This window comes from Rhipicephalus microplus, chromosome 5, assembly GCF_043290135.1.
Source record: "Rhipicephalus microplus isolate Deutch F79 chromosome 5, USDA_Rmic, whole genome shotgun sequence".
Classification (NCBI taxonomy): domain Eukaryota; kingdom Metazoa; phylum Arthropoda; class Arachnida; order Ixodida; family Ixodidae; genus Rhipicephalus; species Rhipicephalus microplus.
The window spans coordinates 81,928,963-81,952,320 of NC_134704.1; the positions used below are offsets into that span (position 1 = coordinate 81,928,963).

The 23,358-nt window shown below is 44.7% G+C and overlaps 1 protein-coding gene across 1 annotated transcript in view; it reads right to left on the reverse strand.

Annotated features, from left to right (window-relative positions):
* Positions 1-5,365: 5,365 nt before the first annotated feature.
* Positions 5,366-23,358, reverse strand: part of LOC119173811 (cadherin-like and PC-esterase domain-containing protein 1) — a 139,657-nt gene continuing 121,664 nt past the window's right edge. Inside the window, exons 15-23 of the mRNA XM_075894525.1 lie at positions 21,604-21,793; positions 19,931-20,111; positions 15,064-15,187; positions 11,697-11,833; positions 10,682-10,902; positions 8,409-8,510; positions 7,380-7,467; positions 6,530-6,676; positions 5,366-5,513 (exon numbers count right to left, since the gene is read on the reverse strand). Of these exons, the coding sequence (XP_075750640.1) occupies positions 5,370-5,513; positions 6,530-6,676; positions 7,380-7,467; positions 8,409-8,510; positions 10,682-10,902; positions 11,697-11,833; positions 15,064-15,187; positions 19,931-20,111; positions 21,604-21,793 (1,334 nt within the window). The 3' untranslated portion in view covers positions 5,366-5,369. The remainder of the gene's footprint in view (positions 5,514-6,529; positions 6,677-7,379; positions 7,468-8,408; positions 8,511-10,681; positions 10,903-11,696; positions 11,834-15,063; positions 15,188-19,930; positions 20,112-21,603; positions 21,794-23,358) is intronic.

Sequence of the window (23,358 nt, forward strand, 5' to 3'; positions counted from 1 at the left end):
CACCATCTCGTTATTCAACGATCATAACTGTGATAGACGTCGGAATCAGTGTGGTCACAAGTTGCTTTCAGTGGGCCTCACTTGCAGTGTTTTCAAAATGCTCGGGCGCAACGACGCCATCTCCATTTATCCAGGGGGCATTCTTGGTAGCCATACAGAGGTTAATCGAATTTGCGAAAGAAAGGGAATGAATCAAGGTCTCGTTCTCTTCGTTCGACTCAGCCTGATGAAACCAACTGACAAAGCGGCCAATGAAGGTACGCGGATTATCATTCGTAGCCCTTTTAAACTATTTGGGGTAATAACGGGTAACCTGGCTGAAGATTGCAGCGCTTACGAACGCATCCGACGGCTGCATCTTCAATTCCTATACCAGCCTCCAGCTTCCCATTAGTCAACTTTAATTTCTTTGTATATATATATATATATATATCAGAATTGATAAACTAGTTTTTCAACGCTACGAACATTGTCCCCGACACCACTGCGCATCATTATGTGTTGCCGTCATTAACCTGTTCATATTGCATTTAACGGCTCTTGTACGTCGTTGGTGTGTATTACTCTAGTGGGTAGGGCCTTTGTCACATGAGTTCGTATGCCCCTATACGGACAACGTTTACGTTAGGTGTATCTTATAGCATGGATATTCAGTCCTGTGATTTCATGTACCGGGAATTTCTACTTTGGCTAACACATTGACACTACAGCCAGTTATATCGCCACACCCTCTCCCTACCCCCCGCCTCCGTCATGTGATGTTCTTGCAGCATGTTTTCAGGAAGACCATCAGCGCAGTGTTTTCTTTGCGCCAAGAATGCAATTAGGCGATCGAATTGATCGCCGAGTAATTGGAGTAGTAAATCACGTACTATGTTGCTGACTATTAACAAAGAATAGAAGCTGCATAAGCGTAAACCAGAAGAAGAAACAGAGACAGAAGGCAAGGAGTTTAACAACTAAGTATAGCCGTAAATTAATGAATGGGGATGGGGGGGGGGGGGGGGGGAGGGACATCAAAAAGTTTTTTTCAGAGAGCGTTTGAGCTGATACATGTGCACTTCATGATCAGACATGTTGGCGACTGAACAATAAAAAACACACTTTTTTCAGTAACATTCTTTATTAACAGCAGATTCCTGTCTCTTAGAGAAAAATAGATGTCCTTTCGGCTAGGTTTTCGCTGCTCATCATCTCAGCAGCTTTCACACCATTCCTCAAACGTTCCAAGATCGTCAGAGAAGCATCTGCTTATCAGATATCCATCGTGTAAGGTCTAACAAAAAGAAACTCACGAATACATTTTCTCTAACTCTACAAGCTTCTAAGTGTTTCATTTCTCCAGTTAATATTGCAGGACGGTGTTTGTATCCAAACATCAGCGTTTGACCAGCTATGCTTTTCAACTATACAATACTATGTGTTGCGATAGCGAGGCGATCCCATATATATTACTTTCGTTCTGGCACATGCGCAGCTCATGGTCTTCGCAAAGGCATCAAATACAATACGCTGCTGAACGCGGCCTAGTAGTATATAGAGCTTTTGGTTAGACGTAGATAACTGCGGCTCTGGTACTCAAAATGAGTGAATATGACTAGTTATCACTCTTATATAGCGTTACATAGCTGTGAGCTTCCGTGATTACTTTTTTCACACAACTTTGTCGAGTTGAAGCGTGACGGCTAGATTGAAGAATGTGGTTCAGAACCTAAGAAGATACACCATTCTACACTCCCATTATCAACAACTGGCTAATATTAGTGGTCTGAGCGACTACATTAAAACTTCATTTTATTATTTAGCACAATGACACAAAATGATTACTTGTGTAAAATTGCTGACGATAATCACCTGCCCCGTGATCATGCATAAAATACCTACACTCGTGTTGCCACGCGCGTAAATTCTATTGAAATACATTGCATGTGGTGAGTCGATGGGAACAGGTCATGTGAAAAAAAATATGATCAACGCTAAATGTATTTATCATTTCAATTTACAGATATTCTTCACAAAAATTCCTCTCTCCAAATGATTGTTTTTTTTCGTCAAATAGGAAAGACAGTACTAATGATTATCAGTTGCAAGATTGTTCAATGTAGGCTGCTCAGTTGCTATCATTATTTACGCTGTTGTACATCACCACAATTTCTTTCAGCACTGGCTAGGACCGCCGTCACAAAGCCAGTTTATGAATTGTTAGTGTCACCTTTAGTTGGTTTTCACATCCTATACTTTCAGCCTCAGCTTTGGCTGTAATTGACCTTGACAATGAATACAGTTCACCTTGCTTTCTTGAAATACAACCCTTGTAGCACCCATCACAACTGAATGCGAAGTTACTGATAAAACCAATTTTGTGCATTGGTAGCGCGAAGTTACACACAAAAGAATCCAGCACGTGCTCATCATTGAAAAGATTTCACGTATGATAATTTGTCGCAGTGATAGTGCAAAACTCATTCAGCCATAATCAACGTTCCTGCGCTTTTTGTTCATTCCGTCTCGCCTAGTACTCTGCCAGCCTTTTAGTTAACTCAAATTATAGAGCGACAACACCGCTCAGCTGATGGTACCGGTTTCGATCTCCTCATCCAGGGCTATTTTTTATCTGCGAAGCTTTTTGAGAAGAGCGCGAAGGTCTCTTTGGCAGTATCTGGCTACTTTCTGCCACGTTGTAAGTCTTCCTTAGTACTGCGAATTCTCTCTGAATTCTTATCCAATATTCTTCACATTGTATGACGAAAGCATGTGTTAGCGCAGAGTAACCCTGCATATATTGTAAATACGTTATTGCAATTCCTAACACCGCTGCTCACAATCGTCTTGTATACGTTCGAAAACAGTGCGGCACGATTTAGAATGCTAGCAGTTCTACAGAAGTACCACTTGCTCACAGCTTCAACCCATTCATTCTGCGAGCTTCGCACTCATTCTGAAGGCCACCGCTATTCGTGCGACACTCACTCTCTGGTCCACAAGCTAAGTGAAAAAAAAGAAAACAGAAAGAAAGACGTCTTTCGTCTGAAAAAAAAATGTGCTAAGCAACCACTAATAGTGTCAATCCTCACTTTGTATCGTTGTGGCATATGATACTAAGCGCTCTCTTGCAATAGGTTGAATGCTATCCCGGGCGACAAATGCGTTCTCCGCCCTTCGTGAATTCTGGATCAACATAGGGATCGGCTGCATGGCTAGACACTTATTTTCGCAACCATCACCGACACAGAATTCTCAAGCATTAAGAAGCTAGCCGCGTAGAAAGCATCCCGTAAAAGAACACTGTAGTAGAACATAGCCCACATAGATTACGTGTGGGGGCGAGTGATATTGCAATGAACTATCGATAGTGGCTTTTGAAACTCTAACGTTGCATCACTTCAGATCCGAGAACTTCAGTGAAGAAACGCGATTAAGGTCATCAAGCACTGATCGCGAATGCGCAGTACCTACGAAAGTTTGCTACACCACTAATATTCATGTGTCAAGTGCAGTGCTAGAGACACAGGGCAGAATTTTTGTTGTGGGCCCTCGGTCTCACTATTAGTGCAGAGAGTGAAAAAAAAAGGCGAGTAGCTTTATAAAAGCAGATACTTTGGCTTGTATACGTATTGGACATGGCTGAATAACTACAGCCAGAGCATCGCCACACCACCGGAACAAAAAGAGGTGTCTGGGTGTATAACGCACAAAAGTGTATCACTCTTTCGAAATTTCACTCGGACAGAACGGCGACGATTGAATATTGGAAGCAGTAAAAGAAAAGCGGTGCTAGAAGAAAGGCCAGGACAGTGTCCCGTAGCAGGTTCTAATTTTCAGTGATCATCAACTATCTACCTGGAAAGGGAATTCTCGCTTTCGGAACACATCGCGGCTTCGGTAAATTTTTTCCCTATTTGAGAAGTTTTGCTTAGTTGCATAAATACTTTATTATAATAAAAACTATTGTCCATTTTAGTTATGATTAATACAGTAATCGAATAATTGATTGATTAGTTGGCTGACTGGCTGATTATTTGATTAATTATGTATAATTACGTAATTGTTATATATTGATAATTTATTGGTGACCGGTTCCCTTTTAGTGTTCAGATGTTTCTGCAAGTGTCTGTAGCGGAGAGCAAGTCATCCTCAAGGTGGCAATGCCTATGTTCACACGTTATGCCTTAATGTGACCAGATTGCCGATTCTTCTCCGTTTTACTTTCATGTTCTTTTTTTTTCTTTCTGAAGCAACTTTGTCATGCGATGTGCGACACTCTGTAACTTATATTTCATCGAAATTATCGTAAAAAAGTAACTATGATTTGGTACAACTTTGGTACATTTCTTTTCAAATGCGCACACACGCAGTTCTACACCAATGCGCACGCACTCCAGAATGGCATCATGTGCCGGAATGCCGGTAACACCACCTTCGGCGAACACTACCGAATGCATAATTGAGACTATACCTTTAGCTGTGGAGGCGATCGGATGCCGCGTTTTTGTCATCTGGGCGTGGCCCCTCCGGACTTCTGAACTCGCAACCCACTCGAGTCACGGAGGTGTCTCGATCAAGCGTAAAAAGTGAATCAGCAAGCTAACGAGCGAGGCTGTCGCTTTCGCGATTCGTGCAAAAGGGCGTCATACTGGTTTTTTCGAACACATTCCTGCCCCGCCGTGGTGGTCTAGTGGCTAGGGTATTCGGCTGCTGACCCGCAGGTCACTAGATCGAATCTTGACTGCGGCGGCTGCATTTCCGATGGAAGCGGAAATCTTGTAGGCCCGTGTGCTCAGATTTGGGTGCACCGTAAAAACCCCAGGTGGTCGAAATTTCTGGAACCCTCCACTACGGCGTCTCTCATAAACATATGATGGTTTTGGGACGTTAAACCCCACATATCTTTCTAGCGAACACATTCATTATTTGGAGTGATGTGTATGAATAGGTGGCTTTCAAATGATGATAATTATCGATCTGTTCGTAAAAGCAACTAGCTTATTGCGAACAGTTTTAAACAATCTACAACCACCGGTCTTTTCATGACTATGTGGTACAACTACGCAACTTTCAAGACCTGCGCTTCGCGGACATTGAATGAAAGTGGAACAGGTTTCGTTAATGACTATATACCGGAATTCCCTCCTGACATTACAAAAGCCTCGCTTTGTTCTGCTGGTGTGGCGTTATCGCGAACACTTTGGCAGCAGATGAGTAATAACTGAAGACGACTGTAGTGAGGGGCTGAGAGTCAGTGACGGAGTACGACACGCGTACAGTAGTAGTCCACGCATTCTCGCCGTTTCTTCAACTCGCGGGATGCAGCAGCGTCCAGCGATCCCGTAAGCACAAAAACAACATTCTTCACTCGACCAGGTGCCTTATCAGCTGTCCTCGGCATACTTGGCGCATATGCGGTTGAGCAGGATCTCACTGTAGACGGCGTTGATGTCGCCTTCAACGTGGTACGTAGGCGGTGGCGGCGGCTTCCCCGGAGGCCGGTTCTTGGGCGCTTGCACGGGGACCACCTGCAAACCGGCACCAGCTGTGATCCTTCTCTCTAGTTCTTCAGAAAGAAGTTCGAAGGCAATGTTAAGGTGGATATACATTCAACGTTCCCCTTTATAAGGATGATGAACGAATGGGCTATTTCCGTTTCCATTATTTCTATGCCTTTACTTCTTTAAATCCGTTTTAACTCTTTGGCCTCACGGGCACATCTATTTATGAACTGGCCAGAGCATACCACGTAATATCCGGGAATTATGTGAGCTCGTAATGTCTTGTTATTACACATGATGTTTGCAGAAGAGGGATGCAGTAATCGGAACGACGAAGCGCGTAGATAACGCGCTTTTCTTTCCTCGTCTTGCTTATTGTTACATGCTATGTTATTCATTTCTATAAATTGAGTGGAGCCTGTTGCACACAGTTAAAGTGTAATTGAGTTCTGTGTTTCATACATGATCCCGCGTCATAATAAGTGCTCAAGCCCCAGATATATCTAAACGTTGAGCATTCTAAACGCGGGCAACGTGAACTTCTTGATATTCTATTGCCTTATTTGTCTGTGATGTTATTGTCCACCTTGGTGGATCAGTGGCCAGGGTGCTTGGCTACTGATCCTATGGCCGCGGATCAATCACGGTTACGGCTCACAATTTCAGTGGAGGCGAAATCGTAGAGGTCCACAGTGTACTGTGCGATTTCGGTGCATGTTATAGAACGCGAGATAGTCCTAATTTCAGGAGCCCTCCACTACAGCATCTCTCATAATCATATCTTGGTTTTGGTGCGTAAAACCTTACATATTACACATTTTACACTGAATGACTTTATTGCGAGAATATGTGGGCCGTCGCCATCACGCGTAAATCAAGATTTCTGAGAGGCAGTAAGTAAGTCCAGTAATAATAATGAAGGGTCTGCAGTGCTAGCACATCAATTACACGTGCCATAAGTGTAGCGCGAAAAAAGCGTAAGCAGATAACCATTTAAAAAAATAAAACACGCTAAATGAAAATTACACCCTTGTGTATCGTACCTTGTGGAAGTGGCAAGCACATTTTCCTTGCAGAAAGTCTTTGTAGCGTGCCACCGTGATGTTGAAGGTGTCGATGACGTCGATGTCGTAGTGGCGCGCGAACTCTGCTAACCACAGGTTCTGCATCATCAGCTTCTTCTGTTCGTTCTAAGGGTTAGGAGAGAGGTGAAAAACCTGTGCTAAGTTTTTTTTTGTTTCTTTGGATGCGTAAGATGGTACGCACTATGACGTCACAGATGCAAATTCCGACGTTTTATCTAGCCGAAAATGCGCTCAACAACTGTGGCCATCTAGCTCTGCTGATTCTGCATCATCAAGAATCTGTATAACTCAAAAAGACCGACCCAAAAGAAGAAACATGACAACCTACGAGCCTCCTATGTCGTCTCTTCTTTTTGACTCTGTGTACCTTTTTTGAATAATTTTTATCTGTATAACTGCGTACAGCAAGCCGACGCACTGTCTTTAGTGCGACATATATAGTGTTTTTCAGAAAAAAGGATTAGCATGCCTCGCTTGACTTGCAAAACAGCGGCGATAGCCTAGTTAACTGTCACGAGGACATTCTCATGAACACGTGGAAAGACCAAAGCAATATGAGTATTTTCAGCAATGAAACTTTCAATTTATTTCATGCTCTATATAGCTGAATAGGTGGCAGATGCTACCAGCATCTTGGAATTAACGTTGATCGTTTTAAATAAACATAAAAGTAAACACTATTTTATTAAGGTCTGCGCTTTATAAAAACAAACATCTGCCTTGATATTGCTTTGTAAAATTGAAACGTGAAGTCACTGCCCAAGAACTAATACGCAGCAGTGGTTATTTTAACCAGTGCGATGCCTACCATACTGAGGCAGTGTATTCCTTCGACGGGCTGGTGAAACCCGGCTCCCAGTGTCTTGATGATAAGCTTGATACCTTGAAGGTGGTCCCTATGACACAGAAGAGGGAACGAAAGGGAAGCCAATGTAGTGACAAAGACGAAGTAACTCTAAATACGCTTGCACAGAATACGTACCGTATATGCGAAAAACGTAACAAATATAGTTATGTACAAAGTTCAACGTACAGTGGTGCTTTATCCGACCCGATAATACTATTGATCTACTTCTCTCAAAAGCGGCCATTTAGGCCATTAGATAATTTGAGGACGCTTGAGCTTCACCTTCAAGAGTACGTCATGATAACGCAATCAGCCTTCACATTCCGAAGGCGCCGTCTACTGAAGTTCGTATGTCTAGCACTCTCTATAAGGTTACCATCCTCGCAAGCGGGCGCTACGTTTCAGCTTACCGCTTGTGATATTGTTAATGCCCATGTCGCCCGTCACATCGTGACGCAGCTGTAAACGATTGGCTATATGAAACATGTGCTGCTATTCGACATACATAGCCGGACGTATGCTATTCGTACGTATGCTTAGCGTCATTTCGCAACGTTTCACTCAACAACAACAACAAAAGAAAACACTAAAGTGAGCCTCGCGAGACCTCGAGTCTCATGGTACGTGGGATCTGCCTAATTTTGTGCATTTGCTCAACACTTCGGTCATGGATAGGATGATAGTTCTCGCTCACTACCAACGACTCCCACTCCGATGCCGACACTGGAACTTCTGTTAAACGATCTGTTAAAGATGCCGCGTTAAAACAGCTTATATTTCAGAAATGAAGCGAAAGCGGCATATACTGCGGCACACACGCGTTATAATAGATGGGTCATACACATTTGAGGCTACAATAAGGAGTGTCACTAATAATAATATTATTTATTTATGAAATTTTACGCGCGAAAGTCATAGAAAAAGCATGCTGAAATTTTTGGCACATATGCCCAGCTTCGGAGGGTGTTAGGGACTGAAAGCGTTACTTACCCGCGCAGTGCCTTGACCAGCATGTAAAGGTGCTGAGTCGCCAGCCAGTGGACGCCTCCCACGATGAGAACTGTGTTTGAATTGTTCTGTAGTGGCTTCGACCTGAATTAGGACGCGAGAGCCACGAATAAGCTAAACACCTAGAAGGGGCTCAGTGCTCTAAAGTGAAGCAGCCACCAACTCATGAGGCTCAGAAAAGCGTACACCATGATTCACCAATGCAATTGTAGTTAGTAGCCAATCGCTCAACTTTTGTTATGGGTTTCACACAGTTTGAGCGTTATTGTCAAGAGGGAAATTCCATCTGATACGGAAAGTACGTCATTTTTAATTGACTTATGTTGCCTTCCTGATTTGCGCATCTGACACTTGTTTCTTTATTTTGTCTCTTTTTCCTTGTGTGTCATAAATGTTGTACCCACCCCCTCTGTAATGCCCTACGGGCCCTGAGGGTATTCTAATAAATAAATAAATAAATAAATAAATTCGAAAGCTAAGCAAACCTGGGGACGCCGTGCATAGTGTGATCCACCACCTTTCCACAGCAAGTACCAGTAACGTTGTAATCTGACAAATATTCCGAAGGTGTATCTAAGCACACATCGTGTCTATATATTAATAGCCAGAACAAAACACCGGTTTCGCAATGCGTTTTATTACCCTATGTGATAAATGTCGCAAAGCGTGGTCGTAGTAACATTCTTTAGAAGATTTTTGGGGGCGAAAATCGCGGCATGCTCGTATCGAGACACACGCCCTTGACATTGCCCTCGACGTTCCATCGAGCACAACATTAGCGGTAAACAGTTTAGAACTTCGTCATTATGGTGCCGGTTAGGTTGCAGCGTAGGTCTATTGTGTTAGTACCAACGCGCGTGCCAGCATTCCAAGTACGGGTGTAGGGACTGTCACGCACTCCTTATTTCTTCATTTTCATATGTTCGGGCCACAAGAACTGTCAGAACCACTCGGCCCAGACCTCCATGTTTCGGGAGCTGCGCGATTTTTTAAGAATGTTCTTTTAAGATTACGCGCAGGAGCCGAGTAGTCAAGTTACTTCGGGAGCACACGAAAGCATCATCGGTATAGCGTTAGTTCATCCGATAACTATCACATAAAGCACGACGCGCTCCGGCGATGATCAGATTACCAACGACTTATTTCTATGCTCACCGCTATTGATTCACTTTGAGTGTTACTTTTTTTACCAGCCAAGAGTTAGCCCCGTAAAGCGCATCATTTCTACCGGCTCTGTTGACTGTTTTCATTATCACAAACACGTGAGCACGATTGTGGTAAAAGGCAAAATGTTCTGACTATAGAGCAGATGGTATCGATGAGGGCGTACGCAAGCTTCAAAGCAGACTAATCCACAATAAAATATAACAGTGCAATAGACGGGGACTGGTAACACACGCAGCATTTTGCGTGGTACCTTCGTTTATCGTCGTCTGTTGCGCTGTTTCTATTCATAAAAGACAGTTATAGTTTAGCGTTAGCGTGATAGCCTAGGTTAAGGAAATGGCGATACCGTGCAGCAAACGTACGTTGTGGGCAGCGTCTTATAGTTTAGCGGGATAGCATTTACGTGGTTTACGCGCCCCAGCTGGGATGGTGGCGTCACCTACTATAAGGTTAATAAAATAAACAGTGAAAATGAAATGTAAGCGAGAATGTTTGCCTATGCCACCGCACGAAGCATTGTTAGAAGTCTATTTTAGTGATAATAAAAGTGATTAATTATGAACCATGCACCAAACACGAAAAAAATCGATGTTGCCGATTTGTTAACATCGATCTTGTAGTTAGGCCTAGACACGTTCGAAATGGGAAGCTATCTCAAAAACTACGCCAACTTATCCGTAATACTCGGTCACCGAAGCTAACTCAAGGCAAGCGAAGCCACTTTGAACAGTCGTTTGCTGCGAACAAGGTGAATCTTTAAACAATTACGCCAAAATCACTTCGAAGCGGGCGTCCGAGAGTGCCGCATGTTTACGTACACTACGTACACCTACGCTACGACGGTAACGTGAAATCTGAAAAATACTGCGCGTACGGCAAGCGGTACGGGTGACGCACATATCTGCGCATGCGCACTTCGATTCCGGTATCATGGTACACCTGGTATCCCGGTAAGCCCGGTATTCTATAACTCTCTAATACTGAATTATGTCTCACCAACTTGAGAAAGTTTTTGCACTTCAAAGACCAATACACGAGGTATAGTCGCAATCTTTAGCGAACGAGCTACAAAGCGTTTGAAGACATACCTCTCGATAAGCTGGTAGAGTGCCTTGTCGAAGACGGGTCTTTGGCTAGTCGGTAGCCAGAACTGCGGGTAGTACGCGAACGCCACCGCCGTCTCGCCACGGTTCAGGTTGGCGTACACGCGCAGGTCGTGCGTCTTGTCCCAATGCTGCAGGGAGCCGTTGAGGCGCTCCATGACGTAGTGCATCATGCCCCGGTTGGTCGAGTCTCCAATGAACAGCAACTGCGGGAGCCATTGATAAGCATAAAGAAAAGATGTCGTCTTGTAACACACAGTAGCGTCTCTTTTGTATGTAGGGCAGAACCGAAGGCCCTCCAGATTCATATTGGCAAACAAATATAAGCATGAAGAAAACATGACGAGAATAACTATTTTCATTTCTTTTAAAAGTTCTTACCTTGTGATTACGAGAGCTCTCATATATATTATACGAAGCTCTTGTGGTTGTGTTATGTAACGTCATGGTACACTCACATCAAGCTCTCTATTTCAACCACGCCATACAGACACCTATAGATTCAGTGATGATAGAAGGACGGACAGGTAGTTAGCCGAGATGAGAGGGGCATGTTTAGTGTACTAACAGAGAAAATTGTAAAAGATCACAGAACCTAGAGATGCATACATGAACGCGAAAAACAGAAAAACTGATTTCATGAAGAGATATAGGATCACCATAGAGCAAGAAAGGAAGGATGCTTCAATGAACGTGTTTATTAAATTATTTAAACTATACAAGCCAGACGAGCTCACTTTAGAAAAATAAGAAACACAATCGTCACTATCATCAACATTATCATCGCATCTGTGTACTACACCTAGCCAACCCCTGCCACGATAGACTCCACAAAAAAAAATAGCTGATGACATTTCAATAGGTCCTGAACTAATGTAGCGCTTTTAGCACATCAGTGGATGTCTGCCTTAAGTTGTCAGTAAAAATCGCACAGTGAATCCACTTACATGCACATTGGGTGCACACGTAAAGTGTTCGGGACGCTTGGAGCGTACGCTACCTTCTTGCCAGCCATGCACCGCGCCAGCGTCCTCTGCGGTAAGTTCACGTAGCGGCACTGGTAGGGCTGCCAGCGGGCTTCCTTCCAGTAACAGGACTCCTTGGCGGCGCACTTCTCGCAAGGGACCATCCAGCGGCTTTTAAAAAAGTCATATGGGAAAGAAAACACATTCATTTTATTTGGTCGACGCGAGGTTCAAGTCGAGGTAACAAAACCTGTCAAAAAAACTCCCAAGCATTTTCCCGGAGGGTGAACATGGTTAAGTGCGAATACACGGGGTGATGCTATGAAGGGTATTTATTAATTCGCACTATTATATTTATTAATCACACTATGGTGCCTTTATGGTGTAATGGTTCCTGGGAATCGCAATTTGATCACACGGGGAAGTTTACGTTAACTCATTGGCGAATGCCAACGGATTTTAACTTTACTCCCCCTCACGACCCGCTCTCGACGGGAGACTGAGAGAGAAGGCGGGCGCGCGAGAGAGAGGGGTGCGCACGCAGCTGCAGCGAGCGAGGGGAGCGGAGGAGCGAGCGAAGAGGGAGGGGGTATAAGGCGCGTTACTGACACCCATATCAGCGTCGCGTCCGTGGCTTATTCGGTAGAGCGTCGCGCTGCGGCCCACCAAGTCCTCTTTTTTTTTTTTAAGATAGAGAGAAGACTGCGGACGCCGCCGCCGGCGGTGGATGGTTTGGGGTCGCTTATAAAGAGTATTCACACTTAAAACAAAAGTTCTTCCACAAGTCAGCACCTATTAAATGCGAAGCATTTCTTAGGAAACCTCAGCCACTTTGAGCGTATCTATCTATCTATCTATCTATCTATCTATCTATCTATCTATCTATCTATCTATCTATCTATCTATCTATCTATCTATCTATCTATCTATCTATCTATCTATCTATCTATCTATCTATCTATCTATCTATCTATCTATCTATCTATCTATCTATTCATCTATCTATCTATCTATCTATCTATCTATCTATTCATCTATCTATCTATCCACCTACGACTTTTAGATCTCCTGGCCGTTTCGTTAATCATGTCGATAGCAAACTTGGTAGGATATAACGTGACTGTATGAAGAACATATTTGACTAGTCATAAAATGAAAATCATGCAACGTATATCCTAAATGTCGTGATTTACATTTTTTGGTCCTGCAGCTCTTGCAGTGCCTCCGTTCACATGACACGTTGGAAAGCTGCTATGGTATGGCATGGTTTTATGGCGAAAACAAGTGACAGACCCTAACATGAAAATCATAAGATGTGTATCATGTAACAACATGACTACATGCTACGCTCATCGTGCGCTGGCGGCTGTTTCGCTAGCTTCACTTTTACCGAATTTGGTATTACGGGACATGAATGAATGACGAATGAATGTGACTGGTGCAAACATGATAATCATGAGATGTGTGTCATGTAACAACATGACTACATTCCACGCTCATGATGCGCTCGCGGCCGTGTCACTAGCTTCATATGTACCAAACTCGGTAGTACGCTACGCGAATGGACGACATAGGTAAATGGCACATCCAAATAAGATAATAAGGACATACGGTTAATGTAACAAAATGACTACATGCCACACTCATGATGCGCTCACGGCCATTTTGCTAGCTTCACATATGCCAAATTTGGTATTAGGTGTTGTCAATGAATGACGAAGGTATGTGACTGGTGCAAACATGATAATCATGAGATGCGTGTTATGTGAGAACATGACTAGATTCCACAGTCAAGTGATTGAGCAAACTTTATTTAACCAGCGGATTGAGGCGTGGGCCCAAGCCGCACCAGGGGCGGTGGAGAGACCATGTCTCTCAGCCGCCTCCCGTGCTCGCTGGATGGCCCATATTTGATCTGTCCGATCTGAGCTGATCAGCGCGGCTCTCCACCGCGCCCCAAGCTGTTCTGGGGAGACTACATTGGCGTCCTGTATCTGTGTGCATTCCCATAACATATGCTCTAGCGAGGCGCATCTCATGCTATATAGTTTACACGAGTCATCTGGGTATAGTTCGGGGTAGATGCGATTTAGGTGCTTCGGGTTGGGAAATGTTCTAGTTTGAAGTCACCTCCAGTCAACCTCCTGTCTAATGTGGAGCTAGGTGGTGGAAATCTGCGCCTCGACTTTTGGTAGAATTGGATAATGTCGCAGAACCTAAACATTCTGTCAAGGTGCCAATACATTTCAACGTGACGTGGTGTGCGCACTCGCTGGCGTTTCTGTCGTCACGTCACGCCGGCGTTGCCACGCTAGGCGCCGGTGACGCCATATACTCGCAGGCGCGCACCGCGCTGCGTTGCTTTGACGCATGCGCGTTTCAGCGCATACGGCGTCCATTCGTCACGAAGAGAGAGAGACGCAGTGTTGTCGGGGTAACACGTTGGCGCGACAAGCAGAATTTCGCATTTCGCGCCGGTTGCCGTCGAGCCGCGCCCACTGACGCTGGTCGTGAGGGTAGTGCCTAGCGTCAGACTATATAGCGCTCGCGCTTCGCTAACGTAGCGTCGCTGTGCCCAGAGCGCGCATGCGTCAACGCTACATTGGAGTATATTAAGCCTTTCACGATGTGCTCGCGGACATTTTGCTAGCTCCACATATACCAAATTTAGTGTTGCGTGGCGTCAGTCGATGAAGAATAACATGACTGGTGCAAACATGAAAATCCTTACAGGCGTGTCATGTAAGAACATGACAACATACCACGCTCATGGCATGCTCGCGACGTTTCTCTAGCTCCACATATAGTAAAGTAGGTATCAGGTGACGTGAATAAATGACGAAGCTAAACGACACATCCAAACTTGATAATCATGGCACAAAAGTTATGTACGGCACCATATACCTCCATCTCGTAACGTTGTGCTGGTTTTAAAGTGACATATAAACTTTTCTCATTCGTGCTTCGCATATCATCGATTCCTACTGTACGTGAGATTTTTTACTTATTCATTGAAAGCTTCCACCCTCTCACGTGTTTACGCAGAAACATCTCCGCGGAAAGAAGGAATACTAACAGATTGGTAATGAAGTGGTACGGAGAAAATAATTTTATGAAACCGATCACGAAATGCCAAAATTCAACAGTAAGTTGCGTCAGCCTATGATGTATTCTACTATTGTACCACCATAGTATTACCGACTACGATTTGGCAATAATGTTGGGAACAAAAATACCCGTTGGTGAACTCTAAAGTTACATGTAGTTGGTAATTAGGCTTTTTTCAAGTATTTTATAAGCTATTGTCAATTATTGGGCGGAAAGACTAAAAGGTCGATTTACAAAACTTGGCCATTTTTTGACAGTAGAGTGCTTTCAGAGTGAAGGAATAATTTACAATACCTTGGGAGCTACCATCCTTGCAGACTGGCAGCCTGGCCGTCTTTTCCAGGTAGCTGGGCCAATCCACTGACGTCTCGCTGTAGAGGCCACAAGGTTCCCCTGGTGCGACTTGCATTTCGCATTCCTTTAAAGATACCAGAAGTGGCGTAAAATTTCTGGTGTTCAGAAAAACAAGATTATAAGTGAGAACGCGTTCGTCCCGTTTTAGGGAAAGTTAATTGACTACAGTTTTTTACTTCTACTCCTCCTCCTACTCGTAAATCAGTTACACAGCACTTCGCAGTGTGCCAAAAGACGCGTCAAGGTTCAAATGATCTTTTTTTTTTAGATCTGACGAAGTGTACAGTGCTCGGCCATCAAAGGTACAGGTCCTCGCAGACAGTGTGCAAGGTATGGTGCAAGTTGTCGGCACAGAAATCACACTTGGCTGCTCTTGCGATAACGCGAAGCCACGATGAACATCACATGAAATTCGGAGAAAGGAAGTTTTGTAGAAAAACCACTCGTCCTAATCAGGGAACTGAGCCCGGGATGGCCATCTAGGGAAGTTGTCCACCCATATGAGCTTTCGAGAATAGTCTATCTAAAAGCGAAATATTTACGGAATAAACGCAGCTTAACGTAAGATACCACAACCGGAACCTATTTAAATGCTCTAATGTGCTTTTAGAGATGAACGTTACTATGCCACCAGATGTGTTCGCAGGTAGTAAATGGTTCCATCTGTAATAAGCTAATGGTATGCTGTTTATAGCATACTGTGTACTGCCCTGTGAGCGAACACTGAGCTTGTACACATAAGCCAACACACGGGCCACACAGTGCAAGGAAACTAAGTGTAAGATAGAATGTGTGGATACGAAAATTGACTTGTAATTATTCCCAGTACCGTATCTAGTAACAAACAACTACTGGCAATATTGAGGGTATATTCTATCTAAGAAAGGGAAAGAATACAGCCACCCATAAGCCAACACATGGGCCAAGTGCTTCGAGTAGTGTGCACATGAGTGTCCAGACGCTTCGAGTTGTCAATGAATTCGCTCTCGCACTGTCAATTGCTAGCTTCCTGGTTAGCTCAATTGGCAGAGCGACCGCCCCGGAAGGGCATTGGTCTCAGGTTCTAACCCCAGATCAGGACGATTTTTTCGACAACTGAGAAGCTTTTCTTTCTGAAAAATCTCTATGTATTTCCTGTGACTTCGTGCTACGAACGAGTCGTTGCCTTCTTTCCATTTCTTGACCTTTCCGCCACCTTGCGGGTTTCCGCAGAACTCACTTGTTGTACATCCTATTTAAATGCTTACTTGCTCTGGTCCTGTCGCATTATGCCTGCATGGGAGCCCACCCCAAACGACATTGCTTCGGCAAAGTATTCATATTGGTGTCGTCTGATGCATGTGGCGTCAACATCGATAGTCTGACTGATGCAACCAGCAAATTGTCTGATGCAACAGGCGTCAACCAAGGCGGAAGTCTGATGCAATCCCCGGCATCTCTTGCTGTGTTATTACGTCACTGACGGCAAACTCTCACGCAATGCATGGCATGCACCCTCCCCCACGTGTCCGACTCCATACAGCGCCCAGTGGGGGTTCCTGATTGGAGGCTTCGAACTACTGGCTGATGCATGGGATTCTTAAGGGCTACAAAAGAACGAAGCTGCGCGAAGACGACAGAGTGACCGAAAATATCCCGGGTCATCGTTGCACCTTGGTGCGAGTCCAATAAGCTGTCGGCCACAGTGCCAAGTATGTAACGCCTCTGCTTATACAATACATAAATGTTTCCTTAAGTCACTGTTGCCTCCTCCGCTCCGTCTATCGGCTCTGCGCAGATGCAGCCACGAGCTTAGACACCCGACTCCGAACAGTCTACTCATACTTTTCCTTATCACCCTATCTAATACTTTTGTGAAATATAGAAGAAACAGAAAAGAAGAAACGATTGTAAACTTTGGTGACTCAATGCGTCGAGGGCCAGAGGCTATAGGACAGCAGACGCAATATTTCATAAATTAAGCTCTGGTAATACTGGCCGCGAGGGCCACCACTAAAGAGGGAAGCGCTGCGATCGTTATGTCGTCACAGATAAGATGTTTAGTTGCGGAATACGGCATCTTCGCTTACGCGACACCATTTGCATCGTCCCCCATGGCTGCACCGGTTCTTTTAGTCGCCATTTCACGATAAAAGTTAGACACGAGAGTGCCGCGGGGGTAACCTATTGGTAGTTTGCTTGCTTGTATTATTAAGTCTTACCGCTTTTTCGAGCACTGAGCTTGAAAACAAAGGGAAGCACGCACGGTGTCCACAGCAAAAGCGCAGGAAATGCGTTGTTCTAGCAAAGTCAACCCGGCATTCTATGAGTGACGTCATCGCCTAGGTGCCGCCGCAATACGTCCTTGAGGCCAATAAGGAAGAAAAAATACAAACTTTAGGAGAAACGTTAGCAGAAAAGACAAGCTATAAAGCCAACAAACATCACCATGGTTGGAAAGTAATATGTAACAGCTCAAAACCGCACTTTCTCATTTTTTAGTTTATGTCATTTTATTATGCATGTACTAAAGGAAATCGCACATTGCGCTTTTCAGCAGAAAAATAATCTTAATGAAGTGATATAAAGTCTCATACGTCACAAACTTTATTGAATGCAACGTTGACACCAACGTTGGTGGTGATGGCTACTCCTCTGAAATTATAGCGTCGTCTTTAGCGTTGTAAAAACACTCCAAGAAATTGTATAGGCTTTCTGCTCCACCATAGTAGAGTAACAAGTACTTTATATCGTTGAACACATTTTTTAAACAGACTCTCTCATAGGGGAGTACCAAGTACTCTATATCGTTAAACACCTTTTCTAAACACACACGTTCATTTTGTATTGAATCGTGCCAACGGGGCGGCATTATGCTCTGATACAGTGGAGTACTAAGTACTTTATATTGTTCACCACTTTTTCTAAACACACAAACACTCAAAATTAACAGGTACATGCGGATTCTTTTTAATGATTTGTAAACATCGACGCCATAGCGCAGTTGACGCTCCTTGAATGTTGGAAAAGCTCCCGAAACGTCCCCACAGCTGACGTCGCAAAATAAACCTTTCTTCACAGCCACAATTGAAGAACTATGCGAGTACGCGTCAATTTTTCTGCCAGATGCACAACGCCCTGCATGAATTGTAGCGCTTTCTGGCGTGACGCCTTGAGTCGGACGGCTGGTACAACCCCGCCTTGGAAGGACACTGCCGAGTTCATGAGCGGGATTATTTATTTAGCCGCTGAGGCGATCTGCTGCAGCACTTCGGTCGTACGCTGGAGGTCTCTACAGACTTTCAGGTACGAAGCACGTTACGCTGTACTCACACGATGAACGAAATCGCGATTCGAGCGTTCGGATTGAGTACTACGTCACCGTACGTCAGCCGTTCCAGCGTTCCCGCTTCGGACCAGTTCGTGAAACGACGGAAGTGCGAATCGTTGCTGTGATCCTCAGGGAGCAATGCCGAAATCCTCGCTTGTAGCATAAATTCGCACCTGTCGTGTGAATGCTAGTTGTGGGGGGATCCGAATCACGCCACATGTTACATGACTGATCCGTCTGCTGAAGTCCGTCGTGTGAATACAGCTTGACGCGCTCGGGCTGTCGGCGTCTCATGTAGTAGTGGATCATCACGGTGTTTCCTGTCATCGGCCGTCACCGCAAAGCAAGTGTCTAATATGGCGGTGCCTTAGCTAAGAAAAAACTTGCGAGAACGCGCGCTCACCCGCAAAGAGACAACGCCACCTGTGTAGCTCCGAGTGGCTCTGCATCTTGTACTCTTCTCAACCCAGTGGCGTAGCCAGGTTGAGAAGAGTACAGAAGAGTACAGTAAATGCCCCACCAAGCCGGTGACCCCCCCCCCCCCAAAAAGAAAGTATTTTCGCCATGCACACATATCGCAAAATGACCATCTGCCTGCCGGACCCCCACTTAGATCAAGTAGGTGCCCTCCTTCCCCGAGAAAAATTTCTGCATACAATCCTGCTTCAACTTCTCCTCTCAGAGTGGCGAATAACATGAGAGGCTCTGTTTCTGCGATGTACGCTACATGTCTGCGACACTCTCTGTATAGAGGACGCTGTCTTCGCTTTGGCATTGCCGTGTCCATATTAGAAGAAACACCGATAATTCGCAGCCGCCCCCCCCCCCCCCCCAAACACCACACACACACACACAACACACACACACACACACACACACATACACACACACACACACACACACACACACACACACACACACACGTAAGTTTCAGGTTAGTCGAGCTGTTCCTGCAGCGCCCATGGTTTCTGAGTAATATCGGCGACAGACGCCGCCTCGGGTACACAGTGGATGCAGCCGGGAATCAAACCCGCGTCCTCGAGTTTATAATAACGGCGTTACACATGTACACTGCTCAAAATCTTCGTCGAAGTTGTATCCGACTATTTTGATGCAGCCTTATTACAATAGTTTTGTAAAATAGCTTGAAGAAGGATTTCGCAGCGATGGCAGTTTGCACATCTGCCCACCTGCTTCATAATAATGATATAAACCAATGGTTCCTCTGAAACTTTAGTACATCATGCTGTAATGTGTTAACAGTGCAATTTAAATGAATTACTGAATAAAATGGTCTTGATTAACGTCTCAAAAGCATACAAGCATGTGATATGAGAGTTGCCGCACTGTAGGGCTCCGGTAATTTCGACCCTCTGGGACTGTTTAGCGTGGTTGTACATTTAAATATATGAGCCTCAAGCATATTTCGCCTTCATGAAAATGCGGCCTACCCAACCGGGATTCGATCCCATGACCTATATGTGGGGCCTGACCTACCTGCTTAAGGCTGCATACTTGGTGTTGAGTGGCAGGGCTGAATACCACACTGTCGTCTGCAAGCGGCATGCGCCGAATCAGCAGTGTGTAGGCATTGACCACCCACGGGTCGGGCTGGCCGCCATCCATCACGTACAACACGACTTTGTTCTCACCTACGCCGAGGGTGTAATTCGCCGGCCTGCGAAGCACGTGCAGCCACAAACGAATGAGATGAGAACGAGCAGCTACAAGGCAGCGTAGGTTTAATAAGTGGTGATTCACGAGCACTCTCTCAACGGAACTATCTCGGACTGCTAATCATGCAGTTGACAGAGCCATTTAAGGACCCCATATAAAACATTCAAGCCTAAATAGCACTTAGGTTAAGTATATTAATGGAAACAAGAAATAACACCTTCAGGTTAACACTAACTTTCTATTTGCATGGCACAAAGCCATGCTGTTTATTACAATTTGCGAAGGCGTCAAAATGATATGTTCGTCATTCAAAAGACAAGTGAAACCGTTCCCATTAGGAAGCCTGCATATGTGGATATAGGCTCTCGAATTCCCATCATATGCTATGAGCGATATGTCCACATAGAAGCATCTACTAGCCTGCGTCATCATTTAGCTGGAGAGCTTCCGTTTTAAAGACACCGTCATGAAAAAAAGAAAAGACGATCCCGAGAGTTTTGTGTTTCATTTAATCATTCGTCAATTGCGTTGTTGAACGGGAGACTGCGGTAGACTCTGCCATAGAAGCACGTGCAACTTTATGTATACCCGAAAACAGTGATTTCCAGAGAAAAAATGTCTCACCAGATCAGAAGGATTGCGTAGAAAAATTACCCAAATCTAGTGTTTGTAGCACCTGCACCTTTAAAAGCGTAAGTTGAATTGTACAGATTCTGAAATTAAGGTGAGGTTACTTAGTCAATTCCAAAGCGTTGTTTACTAAAAAGACTAGGACCCTGCAAACATCTCCGAAAGAAAGGGCCTATTAACATTACCGAAGGTTAACGTGCGTAAAAAAGCAAGTTGCCATACTGTGACTTGTGTTTTTGTTATTCTCTTCAATATGAACGCATTCATTGGCTCAAATGCTCACATCTGTCACATGCAGGCAAGCAAGACGCAGGTAACACATAAATGCAGTCGAAGATTCCCGGATGCTCCCGAGTGATCTGTTGATATCGTGACCACAACGGGACCTCTTGATTAAAAGCGAATCTGCTTTGGCTCGCGCCCCGCCGTCGCCATGGCCGTCAACGCTCGCTGGCACGGTGCCAGCTGTGGCTTTGGATCTGCGCGGTGGACATTTTGATTGCTATGTGGGGTTTAATTTCCCAAAACCACCATATGATCGAGAGACGCTGTAGTGGTAGGCTCCGGAAATTTCGACCACGTGGGGTTCTTTAACGTGCACCCAATTCTGAGCACACGGGCCTACAACATTTCCGCCTCCATCGAAAATGCAGCCGCCGCAGCCGGGATTCGAGCCCGCGACCTAGGGGTCAGCAGCCGAGTACCTTAGCCACTATACCACCGTGGCGGGGCGCAGCGGATATCTTCTCGGTTACATCTGTTCAACGGCGCTAAACTAAACAAATGCCACGTTAGAAAGTGACGTCAGCGAGACACGTTACAGCGCTTATCCAATGAAACTGATGACGCCTTCGCTTCCTTACCTGGCCGGGCCGTACTTGTCGTCAACACGAACTTGGCTGCCGCAGTGTTGAGCCAGGCCCCAGACCTTTACGAGGACCAGGTCGTACGAGACGTTGGCGAAGTACTCGGTCCGCTGAGGCTTGAAAGCCGGCTGAAGGCGCACCGACGGCTCCGTCACGATTCGCGCCAGGTACGGCATCGTGGACGGGTCTGCGATTCGGTTTCAGCGAGGTCGGCGTTCGGTTGATGAAAAGCCTTTTAATAATGATACTCTTGTGATATCTGGAGTTTTACATCCCAGAACCACGATATAATTGTGAGAGACGCCGTAGTGGAAGGCTCCAAAAGTTGCGATCATGTGGTGTTGTTTAACGTAGATGACACCATACAGCAAACCGGCTTCTACCATTTCGGCTCCATTGAAATGTGACCACCGCGGCTGCACTCGAACGTTCGTTCAGTGCCTGCCGAAGGCAAGTTATCTTTTCATCTTTTGCGTAAACCAATCTGACAATGCTCTTTGTATGGAGCTGAGATCAAAATTATAGCATGAAACAAGCACCTTATCTGGGATAAGTGGTAGATCAGTATGTAAAAGCAAAAGTGAATGAGCTCATCACGCGAATAGCCGCTATATGCATAAAAAGGGGACAACAAAGAAGTATCATAAAATGAAAATTATAGTAACTATCAATGTCTACGATGCAACTATACTGCAATTAGTTTTTTTAATATGAAATCATGACCTTTACAGTCTTACGCGCAATGTTTGTGAGGAGAATAATGCGCAAAAATATAGCGAAACAACGCAATTTTCGCTGAAAAATTGCTAAGGGGTAGCTTCATGCAGCGTTTCCCATTTACCGACGACATATGAGCGAGAAAAATACGCAATATCTCTAATAAGATATTAACTCATGAATATTTGGTCACCGAACCTTTAGAGTAAATTATGGCACATTTTCTTAACTTTCAGTTGCAACAGCTCTTAAGAACATATGTCGGTGAACGACAGTGTAATGCCAAAAAACCTCCCGTACACGAACATTTTCCCCATCACACCGTTCTTCGTTTAGGTCGCAAATGCGGTTAACGGCCCTGCGGACATAACTTACATGAAACCATTCTAAGACGTCACACGCAGGTTCACGAGGCAGAATCAACAGTGGCCTGAGCTCTTTATGTTTTTTTAATCCATGTTTACGACGTGCAAAAAGACAAGCTCCGTAACAGAAACAATAAAGTGTAAAAGAACATGAAACGAAATCTATACGAGTACGTCTTTTTTTAAACTAATCGACGTCAGTTTGCGCTTGACCGAACGAAGTAAACATGTTTCCGTTGTAAACTTTCCGAAATTTCTCTTAAGTTTCGGCTCACCCATTGCTTTATTGCTTTACGTCGGTGCGTTCGAGTTTGTAGCTTTTTTTTTACTTTCTTAAATTATAAGGAATCAGGCACTTCATTTATAGGAACAGCAGGCGCAGACTTCCGCCAGCGTCGTCGGGAGATGCGCAAAGCATTTTCATCTCCTTCGTGTTGCGCGCACGCGTGCGTGAACGCACTGTCGCATCGCACGAAAACACCAAGTCATATATTCTCGGAGAACATCAGTGCCGTCACCTCGCTAACAACGAATAAATCACGGTCTTACTTACCTTTACTGCAAGTCACGTTCGCTGACGTCGCTGAAACGATAACCATACATACATATAAGAAAGTATATAAACATGTCACTTCACAAAACGCGACTGGGTCATTTTTCGGGCGAAACA